This window comes from Haliotis asinina, chromosome 3 (genome assembly GCF_037392515.1).
Source record: "Haliotis asinina isolate JCU_RB_2024 chromosome 3, JCU_Hal_asi_v2, whole genome shotgun sequence".
Classification (NCBI taxonomy): domain Eukaryota; kingdom Metazoa; phylum Mollusca; class Gastropoda; order Lepetellida; family Haliotidae; genus Haliotis; species Haliotis asinina.
In genome coordinates, this window is record NC_090282.1 from 58,689,958 (window position 1) to 58,706,672 (window position 16,715).

The 16,715-nt window shown below is 37.6% G+C and overlaps 1 protein-coding gene across 1 annotated transcript in view; it reads left to right on the plus strand.

The window, feature by feature from the left end:
* Positions 1–16,715, plus strand: part of LOC137276936 (lachesin-like) — a 53,984-nt gene that overhangs the window by 24,975 nt on the left and 12,294 nt on the right. Inside the window, exon 2 of the mRNA XM_067808586.1 lies at positions 12,799–12,908. Within this exon, the coding sequence (XP_067664687.1) occupies positions 12,799–12,908 (110 nt within the window). The remainder of the gene's footprint in view (positions 1–12,798; positions 12,909–16,715) is intronic.

Below are 16,715 nucleotides of genomic sequence, written 5' to 3' on the forward strand. Positions count from 1 at the left end.
CCGAACAAAGATTTAAACCGATGTGACAATGCTCCCTGGTATATAATAGTTACGCTGGGCATAATGACAGGTATAAATTGTGAATCTCGACCTCCCTGAGATTATAGGTGTTCACATTCCTTTAATCAATTCCTCACATTCATTTAATCAGCGCAAGAAAAAAAACCCTAACCTAATCAGAACTACCGCTACTGTTTATTTCTTTATCAATCCTGGAAAGAGACATGGCGGTTCCTTGAAGATTATTGGTGCCAAATCGTGACAAAATACGCCGATGCTTAAAAACAATAAAAAACACATTGATGAATAACTCTCAGGGAATATAGTGGTTTATTCGCTTTTTTGCTTCTGGATTGTATTTTATATCTTCACGATGTAACAGAGAATAATTTTATGTATAGCCCGGGCGCTTTTTCTCATCGCTCGTTCTTATTTGGTATAATTCGTCTATCTGTTAGGTATAATGAACCCACCAGCGTCTTTCATAGAACATGATTCTGTATGTTTAGAGGTGTTCGATAAGTTTCAATACATCGCCTGTAAGTAATGTAAACCTAACCTTCAATTTCCTTAAGGAACACAACCAAATCTTGTGATTTTCAATTACTAGAGAAACGGATCACTGTTTTCGTCTGCAGTTGTACATAACTTTTGATTTATCGTTTGAGGTTGGCCGATCATAGCTACTGCTGTTGGTATAAATATTTCTCTCTGGACATGTGTATGAGCACGACTCATTAATTTCACGACTGAAGAGACAACCATTTATCAATTCTGACTGGTTATGATTCTCTGTACAGCTAAAAGAGTAACGTATTTGAGATACAGATCATTATTTTTAGAGAGAAGCAAAACTTCGATTGTTAATCCGCGTGGAAACGTGATCGTGTTCTGTCAAAACGATCATATTGAAATCAGATAATGGTGTTCTTCATGCGATGAAATATATTATATATGCGTGATTGCAATATCGTTCTATTACAATAGCCTTTGGATTTCGATTTAAAATATTAATAGGAATGGAACTGATGTATTTATAACGTTTCGTATGATAGAGTGATGTTTTCGAAATCTGACTTCCGATGGTATTTTAATGCATTTGTCACAATTCTACAAAGCTGAGGATCTCAGAGATGTGCCAGTTTTGAACCGTTTACTGTCTCCATGGCACTAGTGTTCATGTGTTGATGTTCAACATCAAAATACCAGAAAGTATTTTTCTTCCAAAACCGACATTTCCAACCTATAACGTAACAGTCTATGGTTTATGAGTTTAAGTGGTGAATCTTTGATCAGCACAAAGCGCATGTACTCTCCTTAACCTTCGTACTGGATCACTCAGCTGTTTTTGTAAAAAGAAACAATTACAATACATACGGTTGACTTCACGATTATAGAACGAAAGACAAACCTTAAGCTTTTCCCACCTGCAGTAAACACGAAATACCGGTGCCAGGAAGTGTAGGATTGGCTACACCCACACAGTTTTCAAAGAAGGATGCACGCTTGGAACCTACAGGGGGCACATAAAGTCCCTGTGGATGTTTAAATCTGGCGATACTGTATTAACACGGACGGGTCCAACTAGGATAATCCTCTGCTCTTGGGGCTCTCTTGCTTCATGTGGCAAGGTTCTGTATTGATCGGTGTCAGATGTGGTGTGTAGATTATCGGATACATGCAACCGCTAAGTACTGAAATCTAATTACTCAGAATTAAACATTCATTAGTCCACACGTGTTTTGTGGTTTTGCCCACTTTGTGAACATGCAAGAATAGAAGTGATTTAACGGTATTCCTCGTGTAGCACAAAGAGTGATAGAAGCATTTATGGCAGTGCGTGGTTTGATGTGTAACAATTTTTCAATTGTGTCACGTTAATGTGAATCGTAATCCCAAGGTGCCGTCGGCCGTAGACGTTTACAGCTAAAACGTAGGCGCCCGGATGTTGTGTTTTTCATGCCATAGGGGGACATTTGGATTCCAGCTCGCGAACGCCAAACCCTGGTAATTAACGTAATGTGAGTGAGTGGGTGCGTTGGTTGGGTTGTGCGCCGTTTTTAGCAATATTCCAGCAATATCTTGCCAGGGGTCACCAGAAATGGACTTCATATATTGTGACTATGTGGGCAATCGAATCCGGATTTTCGGCGAACGCTTTAACCATTCGGCTACCAAATAAGGTAGTATGAAACGTAAACGCCATATGGCATCAAGTTTCAAATATTCTGCGAACCATTAAATGAATGGATCACTGTGGTGACACCTACTGCCCGCGAAAAGGACAGGTAAATCTATCCATTCACCTATAGATGGGTTTTCATTTGAGTCTTGCAAGAGCGGGTTTTGACGTTTACAACACAAGATCTAGTTACAACGTAAAAGCACCCATGAGCTCTAAAGTTATGTCTATCTCACAAAAGTCAAACAGAATATTTGGTATCAGTTCTCTATTCTCTGAACACGAAAATTCATTTAAAGTGGATCTAAAATAAACCTACGGCTTAGTCAGAGTATTCATGGGATTACAACGTCCAAATATTCACTCCAAGGGGTCAAGTTGAGTGTGAGCGTTAATGTATATTGATCCGATGTCCACTACAAGACCTGTCTCCTCTTGACCACTGACAAGCCAAAGGCATGTAATGATACATGAGATAGCCAGTGCATGTCCGTCACTATTATCAGTCAATTAGAACAGCGGATGTCTTAAAGATAATTCACGTTACCCTGATGGGGAATTCCAGAGCAAATGTGATCACGATGGCATGAGATGGCTAGTATTAGCATGGGGTTAATTTGACCTTTGCTTAATCAGAAACTGAAAGTGACTGACGGGTTTATTTGCACTCTCGGTCGTAAAGATAGTGATATCATCACCAAGTGGTGTCTCCGAGACAATTCAGACCATCATTGCAGTATTACTGGTGTGATTGTCATCAATATTCTGCTACTCTTTCACATATATTAACAATGTTTTATTGCATTATATATCACCCTTAAGCACCATAAATCTATCCGCAACAGACCACAATCACCGTATAAATTAGATACAACTCTAATTCTTGTTCAGGGTTACGGTATCTTCCTAATGGTGTTTCAAACATCAGACCATTGCCTCCTAAACGAAAGTACACGATGGTCTGTAATATCCGGACAGAACATATTTGTACCTTCAAACAAAACAGATACATTTATCCAATAATGCATAGACTACTAGACTCAGTCTGTACCGTCAGATGGGCGATACTGTTTCACGGGAACATGTCTATCACTACGGCGAGTCTTTCACCTCGTGTCCCCTGTCTGGAGCTTGCGGAGACAAATTAGTGTATTCTCGTTCTGGACTACCAGCGATTGTGCCAAACTCGTGTCTGAGAGATATGAAAATAAGTCAATACGGTATGGTGCGTTTGGTCTTTATTGTGTTCCTCATGTTCCATATACCTTGTAACGTGAGATAGCTAACTCTGTTCTCAATCGGACCATGATGGGTTTATAAAACATGCACATATGAATGCTAAGGTGACGCTTTCCGTGGGTCGTATATTCAAAGAAGACTGGGACATTAGGGTAGGCGTTGAGGTGGAAGACGCAAAAGGACATTTGGAATACGCTGTATGCCACGTGTCCGTACCATGTCTGTATTAAATCTGTAATGTCAGTACGTGCTTAGTTTAGTACATGCTATGGGGAAATCCAAAAATACCAGAAATAAGAATTCCGTTCAAAGATAATTGTGAGAAAAAGGGCGATTGTTGCTGTGTTTGCTGTCAATATTGTATTAATATTTAATTTACGGATTTGGACAAGTCTTTACGTAATAAGAATCGAATAAATCTAAAACATAACAGAACATTTCTTTCCTTCATGCCATGTTCTTTATCCCAACGCACAAAAAGGTCAAATACAGCCATTAAACCATCAGTGCAGTTCAATGTTTTCTCTACATTTGAAAAATCAAATTAAGATTATATTGGTATCTTTTTTTCAACTCTTTAATGTATATAGAAACCACCCTGAAAAAGTCCATTGGTTTTGCATTACATGGGTAAACAATGAACCAAATAAAGGAAAACTTCGGCAGGTGTGAGTTCCTTTGGTTGCCTATGTGTAAGATGTGTCTGGAAAGGCTTGTGTCAAATGCATTACGAAAACGAACATTACGAAATACCAACACTAGAATACCAAGCCTGAACGCGCACAATCCTCAAACTGCGTAAGAATACTGGTTTTCTTCTTGATGATAACCATAGCATGAAACGAAAAGTCAATAATGTGAAAATACACGTGAATAATGTATCTGTTTTCCAAACAGCACTTTATTGCCCTACACAGACAATCGATAGTGACATCATCGTTTCATAGATATGTGTCGTCAAGAATCCATCAAAACATATCAGGACATCTAATAACATCATGCAAATATCGTAACTAAAACCCTTTTCTATTATTCAATGAATAATAGATTATATAACATTATCGTGGCTAAAGTTAGGACACTCCAACCATGCATGAGTAACTCACAAGAACGCTGGCCAATGATTTTATGAGGCAGAGATGTATGTCATATATTTGTCATGGGAAGAGACGATGTAATTTTAGCATATGAATTATTTCGTTCAATCGATACAGATATGGAATAAAAAAAAAAATATTCCCCTTTTCCATTAATGATGGTAAATGCAATCGATTTTCATTGAAATACCAAACAGCTTCGTGTTTTGTTTTTAATTAATAATGTGATGTTAACAGCCGAAGAGCATTGACATTATAACGTCTTCTTAGTCTGTGCCGAACTGAAGGAGCAAATGTTGTAAGCATTGTTGTACCGTGTGGTCCAGTATTTTCACTAACGAACAGTAAACGTCAATGGATGGCTACAAGCACGGTAAAATGAGTATTCACGTTGCTTTGAGTTTCTACACGATAGTCATAATCGGGATTGGGATCAGACTGAGCCATTGCTAACAGTGGCACGAGCAAGGATCGGAGGATTGTGACAACTGGCTCTGAGTTAAGGCACCGCAGATACAGTAAGCACGTTTGCGGAAATCACAGAGTGTCTTGTAAATACCCGTCTCGATAGTCTTTGTTGTTGTGAACACATCAGCACTTAATTACTTTTGCTGATCCCAAATATAGACAGGGCCTATCCGATGTATCAAAAACATTGAATTCACTTGCCTTTTTGCCACGAATCCGACACGATCGTTAAGCTTCTTTCGAAATTAATTGTATTGGACTCTACAAGTGATGTCATCCGCAGCTATTTTGTTTTGTCTGTCCAGGGTATTGACGTGGCGTCCTGTTGTCTTTGCAAAGTCTCCCTATCAATATGACAAATGGGACCTTGCATTGGCTGTTTTTTTGTACGAAGGATCTTATCAAAATGTGTATGCCTATAAATGGCAAATAGCAGACAATGATAAAATGTGAGATGCCATTATACCTCATCCCACATTATCAGATAAAAAGACATTTGGAGCAAAGAAGGGCAATTAGATTCTGACATGAAATATTTATACTGCGATAGTGTATAGAAATATAACACCAGTCACTTTGCCTTTACAAACTATACATTCAGTCATACTGATGATATATTGCTATGCAGATAAAAACAATGATTAGTGGTTTTCAAAAGGCATTGTCAAATGTGTCCAATAAAACTACACATTAACAAACAGATACCTTAGGCAGTACGTCATATGCACTCAATTCTCTATTTCTCCCGAGCTTTTCGGACAATTTGGAACATTCAAAATGGAAACATAAAAATCAATGACCAGAATATGACCTAAACGAAGTGCTATCTATTTGAATGTTTACATGGTGGTGGTGGTGGTGGGGTGGGGGGTGGGTGGGTGTTCCTGTTGCAGTCAACAACCAGTAGCGATGAGGTAGCAGCCATGTAAAGCGTTCCACACATGGGTATAAAGTGTGAAGGCCACCTCTCGTGTCCCCCGCCTTGATATTGCTGGAATACTGCTTAATAAAGCGACATAAAACCCAACTCAGTCAACCTATCAACCATGCCAGCGTTTTTTCAAACCTTTAGTTCCACTACTACATCAATCATGTCTAGAGTGATTTAAGCTCTTCGCATTGTTACATAAAACTATACATGGCATAAAATATAAATTTGCTTCACAAGCTTGTTCTAAATGGGAAAAAGAAGAATGGCGTTAGGTACGTGAAAATGTCCTAGTGTCGGAATAGATAATGATCTGATATACCTATATGTACATTTGAATAAATGTGATCATATATCTGTATATAGATGTGTGTGATCTACTACAAGAGGGATTCAGATTGAAAAACAACTATATACAACTGTCGTGAGCGAGTAACAAGCGTCTTTGACAGCTTTCTAGATGTACTGTGCGTAGGTTTTAGAAGGTCGATGTGACGTAGATGTCAGATGTTAACCTCTTGGGTAACAACCACGACGACGGTATGTTGTTGGCCTGCCTACACACATACACAAACTAGAGTTTGAACAGACAATCATATGCATAGGTTCATGGTGCAACCAAGCGGCTCAGTCTGGGCAGCTAACAGCAGAGTAACCCTTTCCCCCGTATATCCATCCATCTTTGCATATCAGATATGGCACAAAGTACACACCAACAAATCAAACTTCCTTTCAAATATAACACTCTTCCTCAGACGGACATTATATTGTATGTTAAACACAAAGACTCCACAGCAATCGTGTTTTTGTTCACTGACACTGAATTTGTTTATTGTGTCTCCCTGTGTATAACGGAAAGTCAATAAAATCTTTAGCTATTAGATTTGCATTTGTATGAGTCATGCTCGGTGATGACTTCAATCCATTATTCATATATATATATATTCTGAGTCAGTAAAGTCCACAACTCCATAGCATGTTTATTGTAAAGCTAGTGATGAGTTGCAATATCGCATACCATACACTTGCCAGCCAAGGGACTCAACGGTGATGTCATTTGTGGGGTTTTTGTAACTGCTGATCAAAGCCAAAAATGCATCCCTGTTGACGTTTGTTTTTGCCCTATTAGCAGAATATTTAATAAATATTCTGATGGTTCTCTATACAGTAGATATTTCATATTAATTGTCATGTTTTTGTTAGACATGAGAATTAAATTGAATAGTTTAGGCATTATTTAGAAAGAAGGGGTATGACGTGTGAACGTTTTCAACGGATATGTACGGTAATATGACTACAAATACCTATATTGTGTTTTGAAGTAATATCTTCCGATTTTTTAAACTGCTAACACATCAATTCCGTTCATGTCACTCTCTGTGATGTAAATATCGTTTTTCTGATGCTTCATCAAAATCATTTTGAAAGTATCACAGTGAGAGCTCGGTCCCACGTCAGACGGGACCATTCGACTGAATTAATTATAAACCAACTTGTCACCAACGCTGACTTGATTACCAAGTGCTTTAAGATGCTTTCTCAAAATGTGTTCATTTCAATAAAACAGTGAAATTGTGAGCCATTTATCAACGCGTTATTAGACAGAAAGCTGGACTTTTTTTACTGAAGGAATTATTTGGGATGACAGTTTATTGACACAAAATCAACGAAATTGAGAGTAATCCTTTTCTTTGGCCTTTTCTGTCACTGAAAGCAGATGGTTTATTTCTGTGATGGGACAGTGACAGTTGCAAGCAGCTTTTTTACCAAAGTAAATGAAAATATATTTTAAAATATAAAGCAACATGATTTACACGCTATTGCAAATGTATTAAACAATGTAAAACACTGCTGAGCATGTAATTGAAGACGTTGTGACGCAATTTCGGATTCTCGTCACAAGCTGAACACTGAAAATACTCTCGCCGCGAACTAAATAGTTTTAATAATGCGACTAGCATTTTGAAAGACACGAGTCTCGTCAATCTGGAGTTAGTTCGTGAGCAATGGAAGTGTTCATCAACGACTGTAGGTATAAAGGCGTAACTAATGTTATTATTATTACAAATGCATCTTGGTGTAATAGGATACACGGATGTCTGTTTGAGCATTTCATACGTGATTTCATGGACCAGAAACACAATTTAATAATGTGTTCAGTTTGATGTTTAAATTGAAAACGACTTCAAAGAACAATACTAAATAAGGTTTTTAAAACTATACTGACGTTGTTGAGACTACAAAACCCTCCAAACATTTTGTACCTTATTTTTTTTCATAAAACCACAAGAACATGCACAGATATCAATTGGACATGTCAAATAACAAACATACATCCTTAAAGCGTTATATCACGATAGTGCTGAAATATTGACGATGTGACGTTAAATATTAACTCACTCACTAAAGCCTTATGTGGCATATGTATTTCATGAAAACTGCGTGTTGACATGTTACATCCATGTTCAAGTCTAGGTATTTCCTTCAGAGAATCACCATCAAGTGGAAGCAACAAGACTTCAAATGAAATCCAAATATACATACCACGAAATATCGAACATTGACAAGCAGATTCCACAACCGAGCAAACATGTGAGTTTTTTCTTTACTCACGAATCCCATGATACTGGCCAAGAAAACGCAGACCTTTAATCGGCGCTTAGAAGCATTAAACAGCCCTACAGCTCTCCATCAAGCCTAACTCACAGTATTTGAAATGTATTAAAGAGTGAATCTGATAACTATCATACGCATTATTGCCAATGACATGTCTGCCAAACACAAAAATGAGAACTGAAACGTATTTCTGACATTGATTGACAGTTGTACATATGTCCAATGTTGATTCCCTTTTGCATAAACACACGTATTGCTCCCAAGGGAACACGACCTATTACTAAATACCTACTTAAGGAAATCCACTGATCGATTCCAAGAGTAGTTCTTTCTCCAATTATTGTGTGTGGTTATATATTTATTGTTTATTGCAGTTCTCGTAATTTCAGTTGATGACTTGCGGGTTCAGACTGAACCACTGATAATGACAGGGTGAATTGTCTAGATACTGCTCCTCCCTGGTACCCGCAATGAACGTGATACTTGGATGTAACTTAATGTTTACATACCTCAAAACAGACACCGCAGGGTTCCTTATGTTCGTCATATAGGTATAAAACACTGGATGGATACATGGAGACGCACATGTGCAATAACCGTTCGCATGTCGGTCAGCAAATGACATTATTAACTGGACGTCTAAGGTCAGTCGTACTTAGAATTATTTCAAAGAATCCATGCGTGGTACCATCATTGACACTAAGAAATTCATTAATACATTCATTCATTTGACTCGAAGGGGTACATCCTTCTCGTGGCTGAGTATTCTTGAATACATCTGCATCTATCACCCCCACTTCTTAACGCTTATAGCCTCCGGGGCGAGGGGGTAGCGTAATGGTTAAAGCGTTCGCACGACGACGCGGAGACCCTTGTTCGATTCCCCTTATGGGTACAATGTGTGAAACCCATTTGTGGTGTCCCCCGCCGCGATAATGCTGGAATGTTGCTAAAGTGGCGTAAAACAATACACACTTACTCACTTAAAGTCTCCGATGCTTCTCCAGAACAAAACACTCGTTGGTATTCCTTGTATTTGCCTTCACGGTACACTCTCTTGGTTACCATTGCGTGCATCTCCTTCGGTCAAAATGTTCGGTAATTTGTTGGGCTCTACGGTATTAGCGGCATACAGATATATCGAAATTCTCTTTTCAAAGAATACATATTGCTATGCTTTTCTGAGAACCGGTATATTGGGTAAAAAATAAATATGAAGTTTTTGTGATTATCTTTGTTTTAAACAAAACTCTACACATACATCCATTCACAACAGATATTTTCCTCCGTTATTCAATGACAAAACGTCATCATGTAATACTATGAATTGTATAAAAATCAAAACAGAATCCATGACTAATCAACCTAATTTTGAGATCGGTGTTATCAGAACCATAACATGTCTGTTTAGGGTCTTATAATGTAAAAAACAGGTTTGACATACAGAGTTACTGTCACTCACTGTTAAACACTTAAGGTCGCAATACGGGTACCTTAATCGCAATATATGTATATGCAATACAATTTTTTGCAAATCCACAACCCTAGTATTTCGACCGTTCCTGACATGAAATAAGCTGACGATTACTTACAAAATCAAGCGTCACTTTGTGTCAACGTCATCGGTCAATATGTATTTCATCAATCAGCTTGATGGATTTCCTGAAAGAACATCGTGATCAAAGTTTGACATAGCATGTCAAAGAGTCGAGTGATCTCATGTATTCGGCCTATATTTGGATAACTTATTATCATAAACATGCAATTATATATGATTCAGTAAAATTACAGTTGTAACTCACCCAAAGGCATCACTTGTTTAGTTCTCCGGAACCGTAGTTCGATATACGTATGTAAAATGAATTATGCATCAAGCAGTTAGGACTAAAACAGTTATACGCCAAAAACATTACTCGGAAAGAGTAAGTTTCAAATCTTTGGAAGTTTTAACTATGAACATGCATTTAACCTTTGTTTTACATTTTGAAAGCAACATAAACGGATTCGTGACAAAAAAAAAAAAAGAATTCAGACGTGGCCGAGGGATTATATTGAGAAAATCATGCAACACATACATGATTTCTATCTTCACCCCATAAGAAAAAACTGAGTAAACAGGCTGCCGTAGACTGATGGCAAGGATGAAGTGAGATATTACTCCCTTTCTGGTGTTCGACTATTAAATATATAAATACAAATGATAAAATGTATATGCAAATAGTGTAATAGCGATTATATTCATATATGCATAGTCGTTCACAGATATATGTACATCCCTATTCAGTATTACTTGCATGCATTACTGTATGACACGTCATTAGTCTACAAAGAAGTTACGTTATTCCTTAATATGTAACTCAAATGACTATGTTGATCGTAATAAACTTCAGTTTTCTCTCTTTTCTTGAAAACTGGAACTGTTTTTCATTCTAAATACTGTAAACGCTGTATCAGGTGTAATTTGAACTTACGGCTGTGAAACAAAATGTCTTAATATATAACTGAACTTTATTTCGGCTAAGCTAATTTAGCATATTAAACAGTTGACAGAAGACAGTGCAGTATTCAATATCCAATATTTTTGCATTAATTGCCAAATGATTGAGCGATAATTGACATTGTCTACCATTGCATCAAAAGTGAAACAATGTGTTGAACCAAATTAATGTGAATGCAGATGGTATGTGAGTATAATGATTTGGGAGTAATATCTTTCTATTGCTGTAAGATACTGACAGATAAACAGATGAAATATCAATTCACATACAAACATTGTATAAAATTTGTACTATCTGCCTGTCTCAATCGGCAGACATGGAAAGGAAAATCTGAACTGGGTCAAACTAAATTTGTATGTATTACTCAAACATTACAAATAAATCAATATATGAACATTGTTTTTTTCACAATTCGTTTCAAACCTGCCTATCGAAAACGATTTGATATCTGTAGATTAAGATCTATACGACTATTATTCTTTGGGTGGCACATTTTGAAGTTGGTGAATCAGATGACACTTTAGGGATGAACAACTTCTTTATTTGGGTGAGGCGACGTTTTGATATCCTTGCTTGACAACGATACAGTAATTTCTTTCTGAGCATCACATCACCGGAACCAAACAGTTGTTCATCCAAGCTTGTCCTTATCTTATATGGCTGTTCTTACAATATGTATTATATATTCTCGGCTCTTTCCATACGGATTTTCCCATATATATTTATTTCCCATTTTAACCAAAATATCATTTATGCAAGCGATTCATTTACATTTGTACGATATGGTTGAGTCATTAAACAATGAGTGTCATACTGGATAATATTTATTTTCATTTTCTGCATTTGTACTAGTCCAGTATTTTGTTCAATACAAAACGGTTGGTGCACAGTCTCAGCACACAGCGTATAGTGTATTTTTCTTAACACATCAGTTTTTGGTAACGAGGATGGATTTTTCAAATTAGATTACATTCACACGCCCATATTTCAGAGCTATACCTTAACGTCCGATTTACTGCGTTATCAGATGGTTATAATTGACAGGTAATACATAAATCATAATATCTGTCTTTGGATGAAACATCATTCACTACTTTCAGAGACTTACTCGTCCCACATAATGCTTTTCAAGCAGATGTGAAAGATCTTTTCCTACTGAATATAATTTCTAGGCATTTATTTTCATCTTCATTCTGAAAGTAAGTGTTCTATAATTTTAGGGTTTAAAAACAATTTCCATGTTCCATTTCAGTGTCATTAAATATAAGGACATTGTATTTGTCAGGGCTAATAGTTAACTTCCACTAGTTAATTCTCGCTAAATACATCCAGCTGTTCCTGGATATACTTCAGAATCTTACATATTATACGACAGTACCACCCGTATATAGTATATTGAAAACACTTCAAATATATGCATAGCTCTTCATCAAATACAATCTTTATAAGAACCCCTCGAACATACGGTTTAGATTTCAGCAACCCATGCTTGTCGTAAAATTTGATTCACGAGATCGGGTGGACAGGCTCGCTGATTTGGTTGACACGTGTCATCGTATGCCAGTTGCGTATATCGATGTTCGTGCTGCTGATCACTTAATTGTCTGGTCCAGACTCGCCATATAGCTGGAATATTGCTGCGTTATATCACAACTAAACCGAACCTTCACAAGATCATTAAGAAATGAAGAAAAACGTCTTGTCTTACACATGTATGACAAGTAAAATATATCACCTGTTTTACATAGCATCATGTGTTCTATTTTACAGACGCCGTGACGTTTGAGCCAAGTTTTGACGTCCCTATGGTAAATGTCACCGTCAAGCAGGGTACCACGGCCATTTTGCCTTGTTCTGTGAAATTTCTGGGTCAACATCAGGTATGCCTCTTGCTTTAACTTTCAAGCAGCAGTTCTGATCATTATTGAAAGTGTGATCGCCATTGCGTGCGATTTCGCCTTAGCGTATGAGTTCGGTGTTGAAAGAACAACCAATGGCACCGGACACCAGTTATAGATAAATATCATTCTTGAAAATCTACTACTCTACGCAGTTGATAAACCATTGTCATGATCCTTACGGATGTGGGATTCGAACTCTCGGTCTATAGCTCCTGACATGTCCAAGAGACGCGATACTCCCAGCGCTTTGGACTACTGGTGATCCAGTGACATACACCAAATATGTAATATGAACCGCAAAAAAATATGGCACGTCCTAGAATAGGTGATTGGTATGCAAATACCCTACAGGGAGTCGACATTACAACGTCTGGACCTGCGCTGTAAATTGGTATCAGTCCCTTTAAAGATTATCTGTGTATTTGTTAACGTTCATCATTCGACGAAAACATAAGCTCAATCGAGGAATACTAAGTTGTGAAGTGAGCGAAATGGCGCACACACGCACACGGAGAATCTAACTAAACATTTTGTGAAGCAACGGCTTTACCTTTGATAAGCATACACTCCACGTGAACTGATACATTAGCCATTAGTGGTGACCAGCCCTCAGCCTTCAATCTCGAGTGGCCCACCTTTGATTAACGTTCGCACGCCGGACCGTATGACCGTCTGTTAGAGCAAAGGTTAGACCTGTGAAATTAGAGTTCGGCGCCAAGCAAGGATTCATATGTAACGGGTGAAGGAAAGCAATCAAGTTAGAGCCGCAGGTGCAATACTGTGTCAACACAACACCCTTTGAACGTGTTTGACCTACCGCCTGGTTCATGACAAGAAATAGAGACAATATCTTCAGTGGCGACGGTGACAAGTAGTGGGCATGTAAAGGATGCGGTAACTTATCAGGGTTCTGCTCTATCAATTGAAGTACACTGACTTTCCTGTCCCGACCCTGGTGTATGTTTGTGCCCGATGTGAGGTTGGCCGAGGGGGTTTGTCTTTTGTCGTTGGTCATTTGACCAATTTTTACAGGCGTCGCTTTACAAACACACGCAGTTCAATAAGTACACACAAGCATGAAACTATCCCATCTTATGTTTAAAAGGTCTTCCCAAAGAACAACATTCCGTGAGACTTTGTGAGGCTATGCTCACTGTCTATGCTCAAAGTTTATCTGACGGCACCTTAATCGTAAAAGTTAAGAATTTAATGTTTTAGAAAAACGGCGATCGGACAAGTTGTCAACATAAATGATGACCTGACTATGACGTTTCGTGAAAAGAAATCTTTCAAATAAAAACATGGTGGGACAATGGACCCGAAATAAAAAAAAAAATGCTAAATACTGACCATGCTTGCACATAGGGATCATGGTTTGGGCGCTAATTAGTTTAGGCAACTGCGCAGACAGTTGAACTGTATGTGTGGATAGAAAAGAACGGTATACCATGAACAACAAAGACAGTTTTTAATCGATAATAGAAATAATCCTAAATTGTTCTGGAAAGCTGTGGGAATGACTAAATAGCGCAGATGTATGTCACAGTCAATCACATCCAATGAAAGGACTGATCACTACTCATCTCTGCTGAATGTGTCCAATGCGCGTCCTGTACCTGTTGATGATTACCGCTGTGCTGACCAGGAGTGTCATACCAAAGATATTCTTAATGTACCTATAACTGCAGATGAAGCTGACACTTATATTAACAAACTGGGAAATAGCAAATTACCGACGATATAGTCGCAGAGTTTCCAAAACATACCAAGTAGCGCATTAGCAGTTCTTACTTATATTGTTAATCACATAACGAACACATGGTCCTTTGGGTTAAAAGTATTATTTGTACTATGTTTAGGTCTGGGAATAAGCAAAATGTTAACAATTACCGAGGTACTTATTTAACTGACTCTGTATGTTAAGTGTTTACATCCATTCTCAATGCAGGATTGAAAGATTATTGTGAATTTTATTGCATTATTGATGAATCACAGGCTCGCTTTAGATCACAATATTCAACTATTGATTAATATGTTTACCCTGCAGAAATATGCGTGAAAAAGAAGGGGGAGATTTTATTGTCTATTTATAGACTTTTCCAAGGTGTTTGATACTGCTCAACATGATATATTATTAAGTAGTCTTGAAGATGTTGGAATAACGGGGAAATTTCTTAACATACTTAGTTCTATGTACACGAGTTTTTCAGCAGCAAAGGGAACTTAAAAGTGCTGATGACTATAGGTATATTTCAGAATATCATGTATCTTTATCATGTAATGATTTTGTATTTCATACCATTGTGAAAACAATTCTGTGTTATGGAGCAGAGATATGGGATACTTCCTTTTGTAAAACTATTAAACGTGTTCAGATTAAGATGATGTGTAAAAGGATATTAAACATAAAAAAGAATACTTGTAATGTAATGGCTCTGGTTGAGTGTGGCAGGATGCCTCTGTGGTTATCTTATATGACAAGGGCAGTCAAATATTCGTGTAAATGGTGTTACAGGATGCGTTTATCATCAGATCAGGAAGGCAGAATCACTTGGGCCAGTCATATTAAGAATATTCTTTTCAAATATGCATTTGATTTTGTATGGGTATCGCATGCAGCGGGTGATGTTGACTTGTTTATGTGTATCTTCAGTCAGAGATTAGCTGATAACCTTAAGCAGGAATGCCATATACAGGTTGATACTTTGTCTGACTCTTTTTCATATCAGCAACTTAAATCTCTTTAACAAGTGGAAACGTATCTTCTGTCATCCTTACCATTACAGTTTAGACCCGTGAAGATCCCGGGGAAGAATAGGCCTTCAGCAACCCATCCTTGCCATAAAAGGCGACTATGCTTGTCGTAAGAGGTGACTAACGGGATCGGGTGGTCAGGCTTGATGACTTGGTTGACATATGTCATCGGTTCCCAATTACGCAGATCGATGCTCATGTTGTTGATCACTGGATGTCTGGTACAGACTCGATTATATGCAGACCGCCGCCATATAGCTGGAATATTGCTGAGCGCGGCGTAAACCTAAACTCACTCACTCACACACTCACCATTACAGTTTAAGGTTGTTTTAGCCAGATTTAGATAACTTCTACATCGCTGTTAATAAGAGAAGATGCTCGTATACATTGTATAAAGAAAGGTTGTGTCAGTATTGTTTAAGACAAGGGAAGTATTATATTGAAAACATATAATATCAATCTATGAACAACATCGTCAGTTTCGGTTGAATATACTGGGCATATTTACATGTAATTCTGATGCTACATTTGATCACTTATCATCAGGTCAAGACTAGAGTAAGTTGAGAAAGATCTCCCTACTCCTTATATAAGGTCCAGCAAATTACTGACAGCAGTAATAAGCAATGTATATAAATATTCCATATTTTTATAAAGCATTCTTTGCAGTGCGCCGAATACAAATGTCAATGTGTATGTATTTTGAGCCCGTGGCCTTAATACTGAATAAATATCTGTCTGTCTGTCTGTCTGTCTGAAACTTTGTGAGACTATGCTCAATGTCCAGATAGATAAACATAAAATAGAAAAACTTAACATAACTTTTATCTGAAGGCACCTAAATCGTAAAAGATTCACAATTAAATGTTTTAGACAAAAAAAACTGCGATCGGAGGACAAGTAGTCAACATAAAAGATGATCTGATGGTAACGCCTCGTGAAAAGAATTTTTTCAAAGAAGTGACTTTCTGGTCTTCAAGCAGTGACCAGGATACATTCTGGAAAAGTAACCACGAACACTGCTAGCCT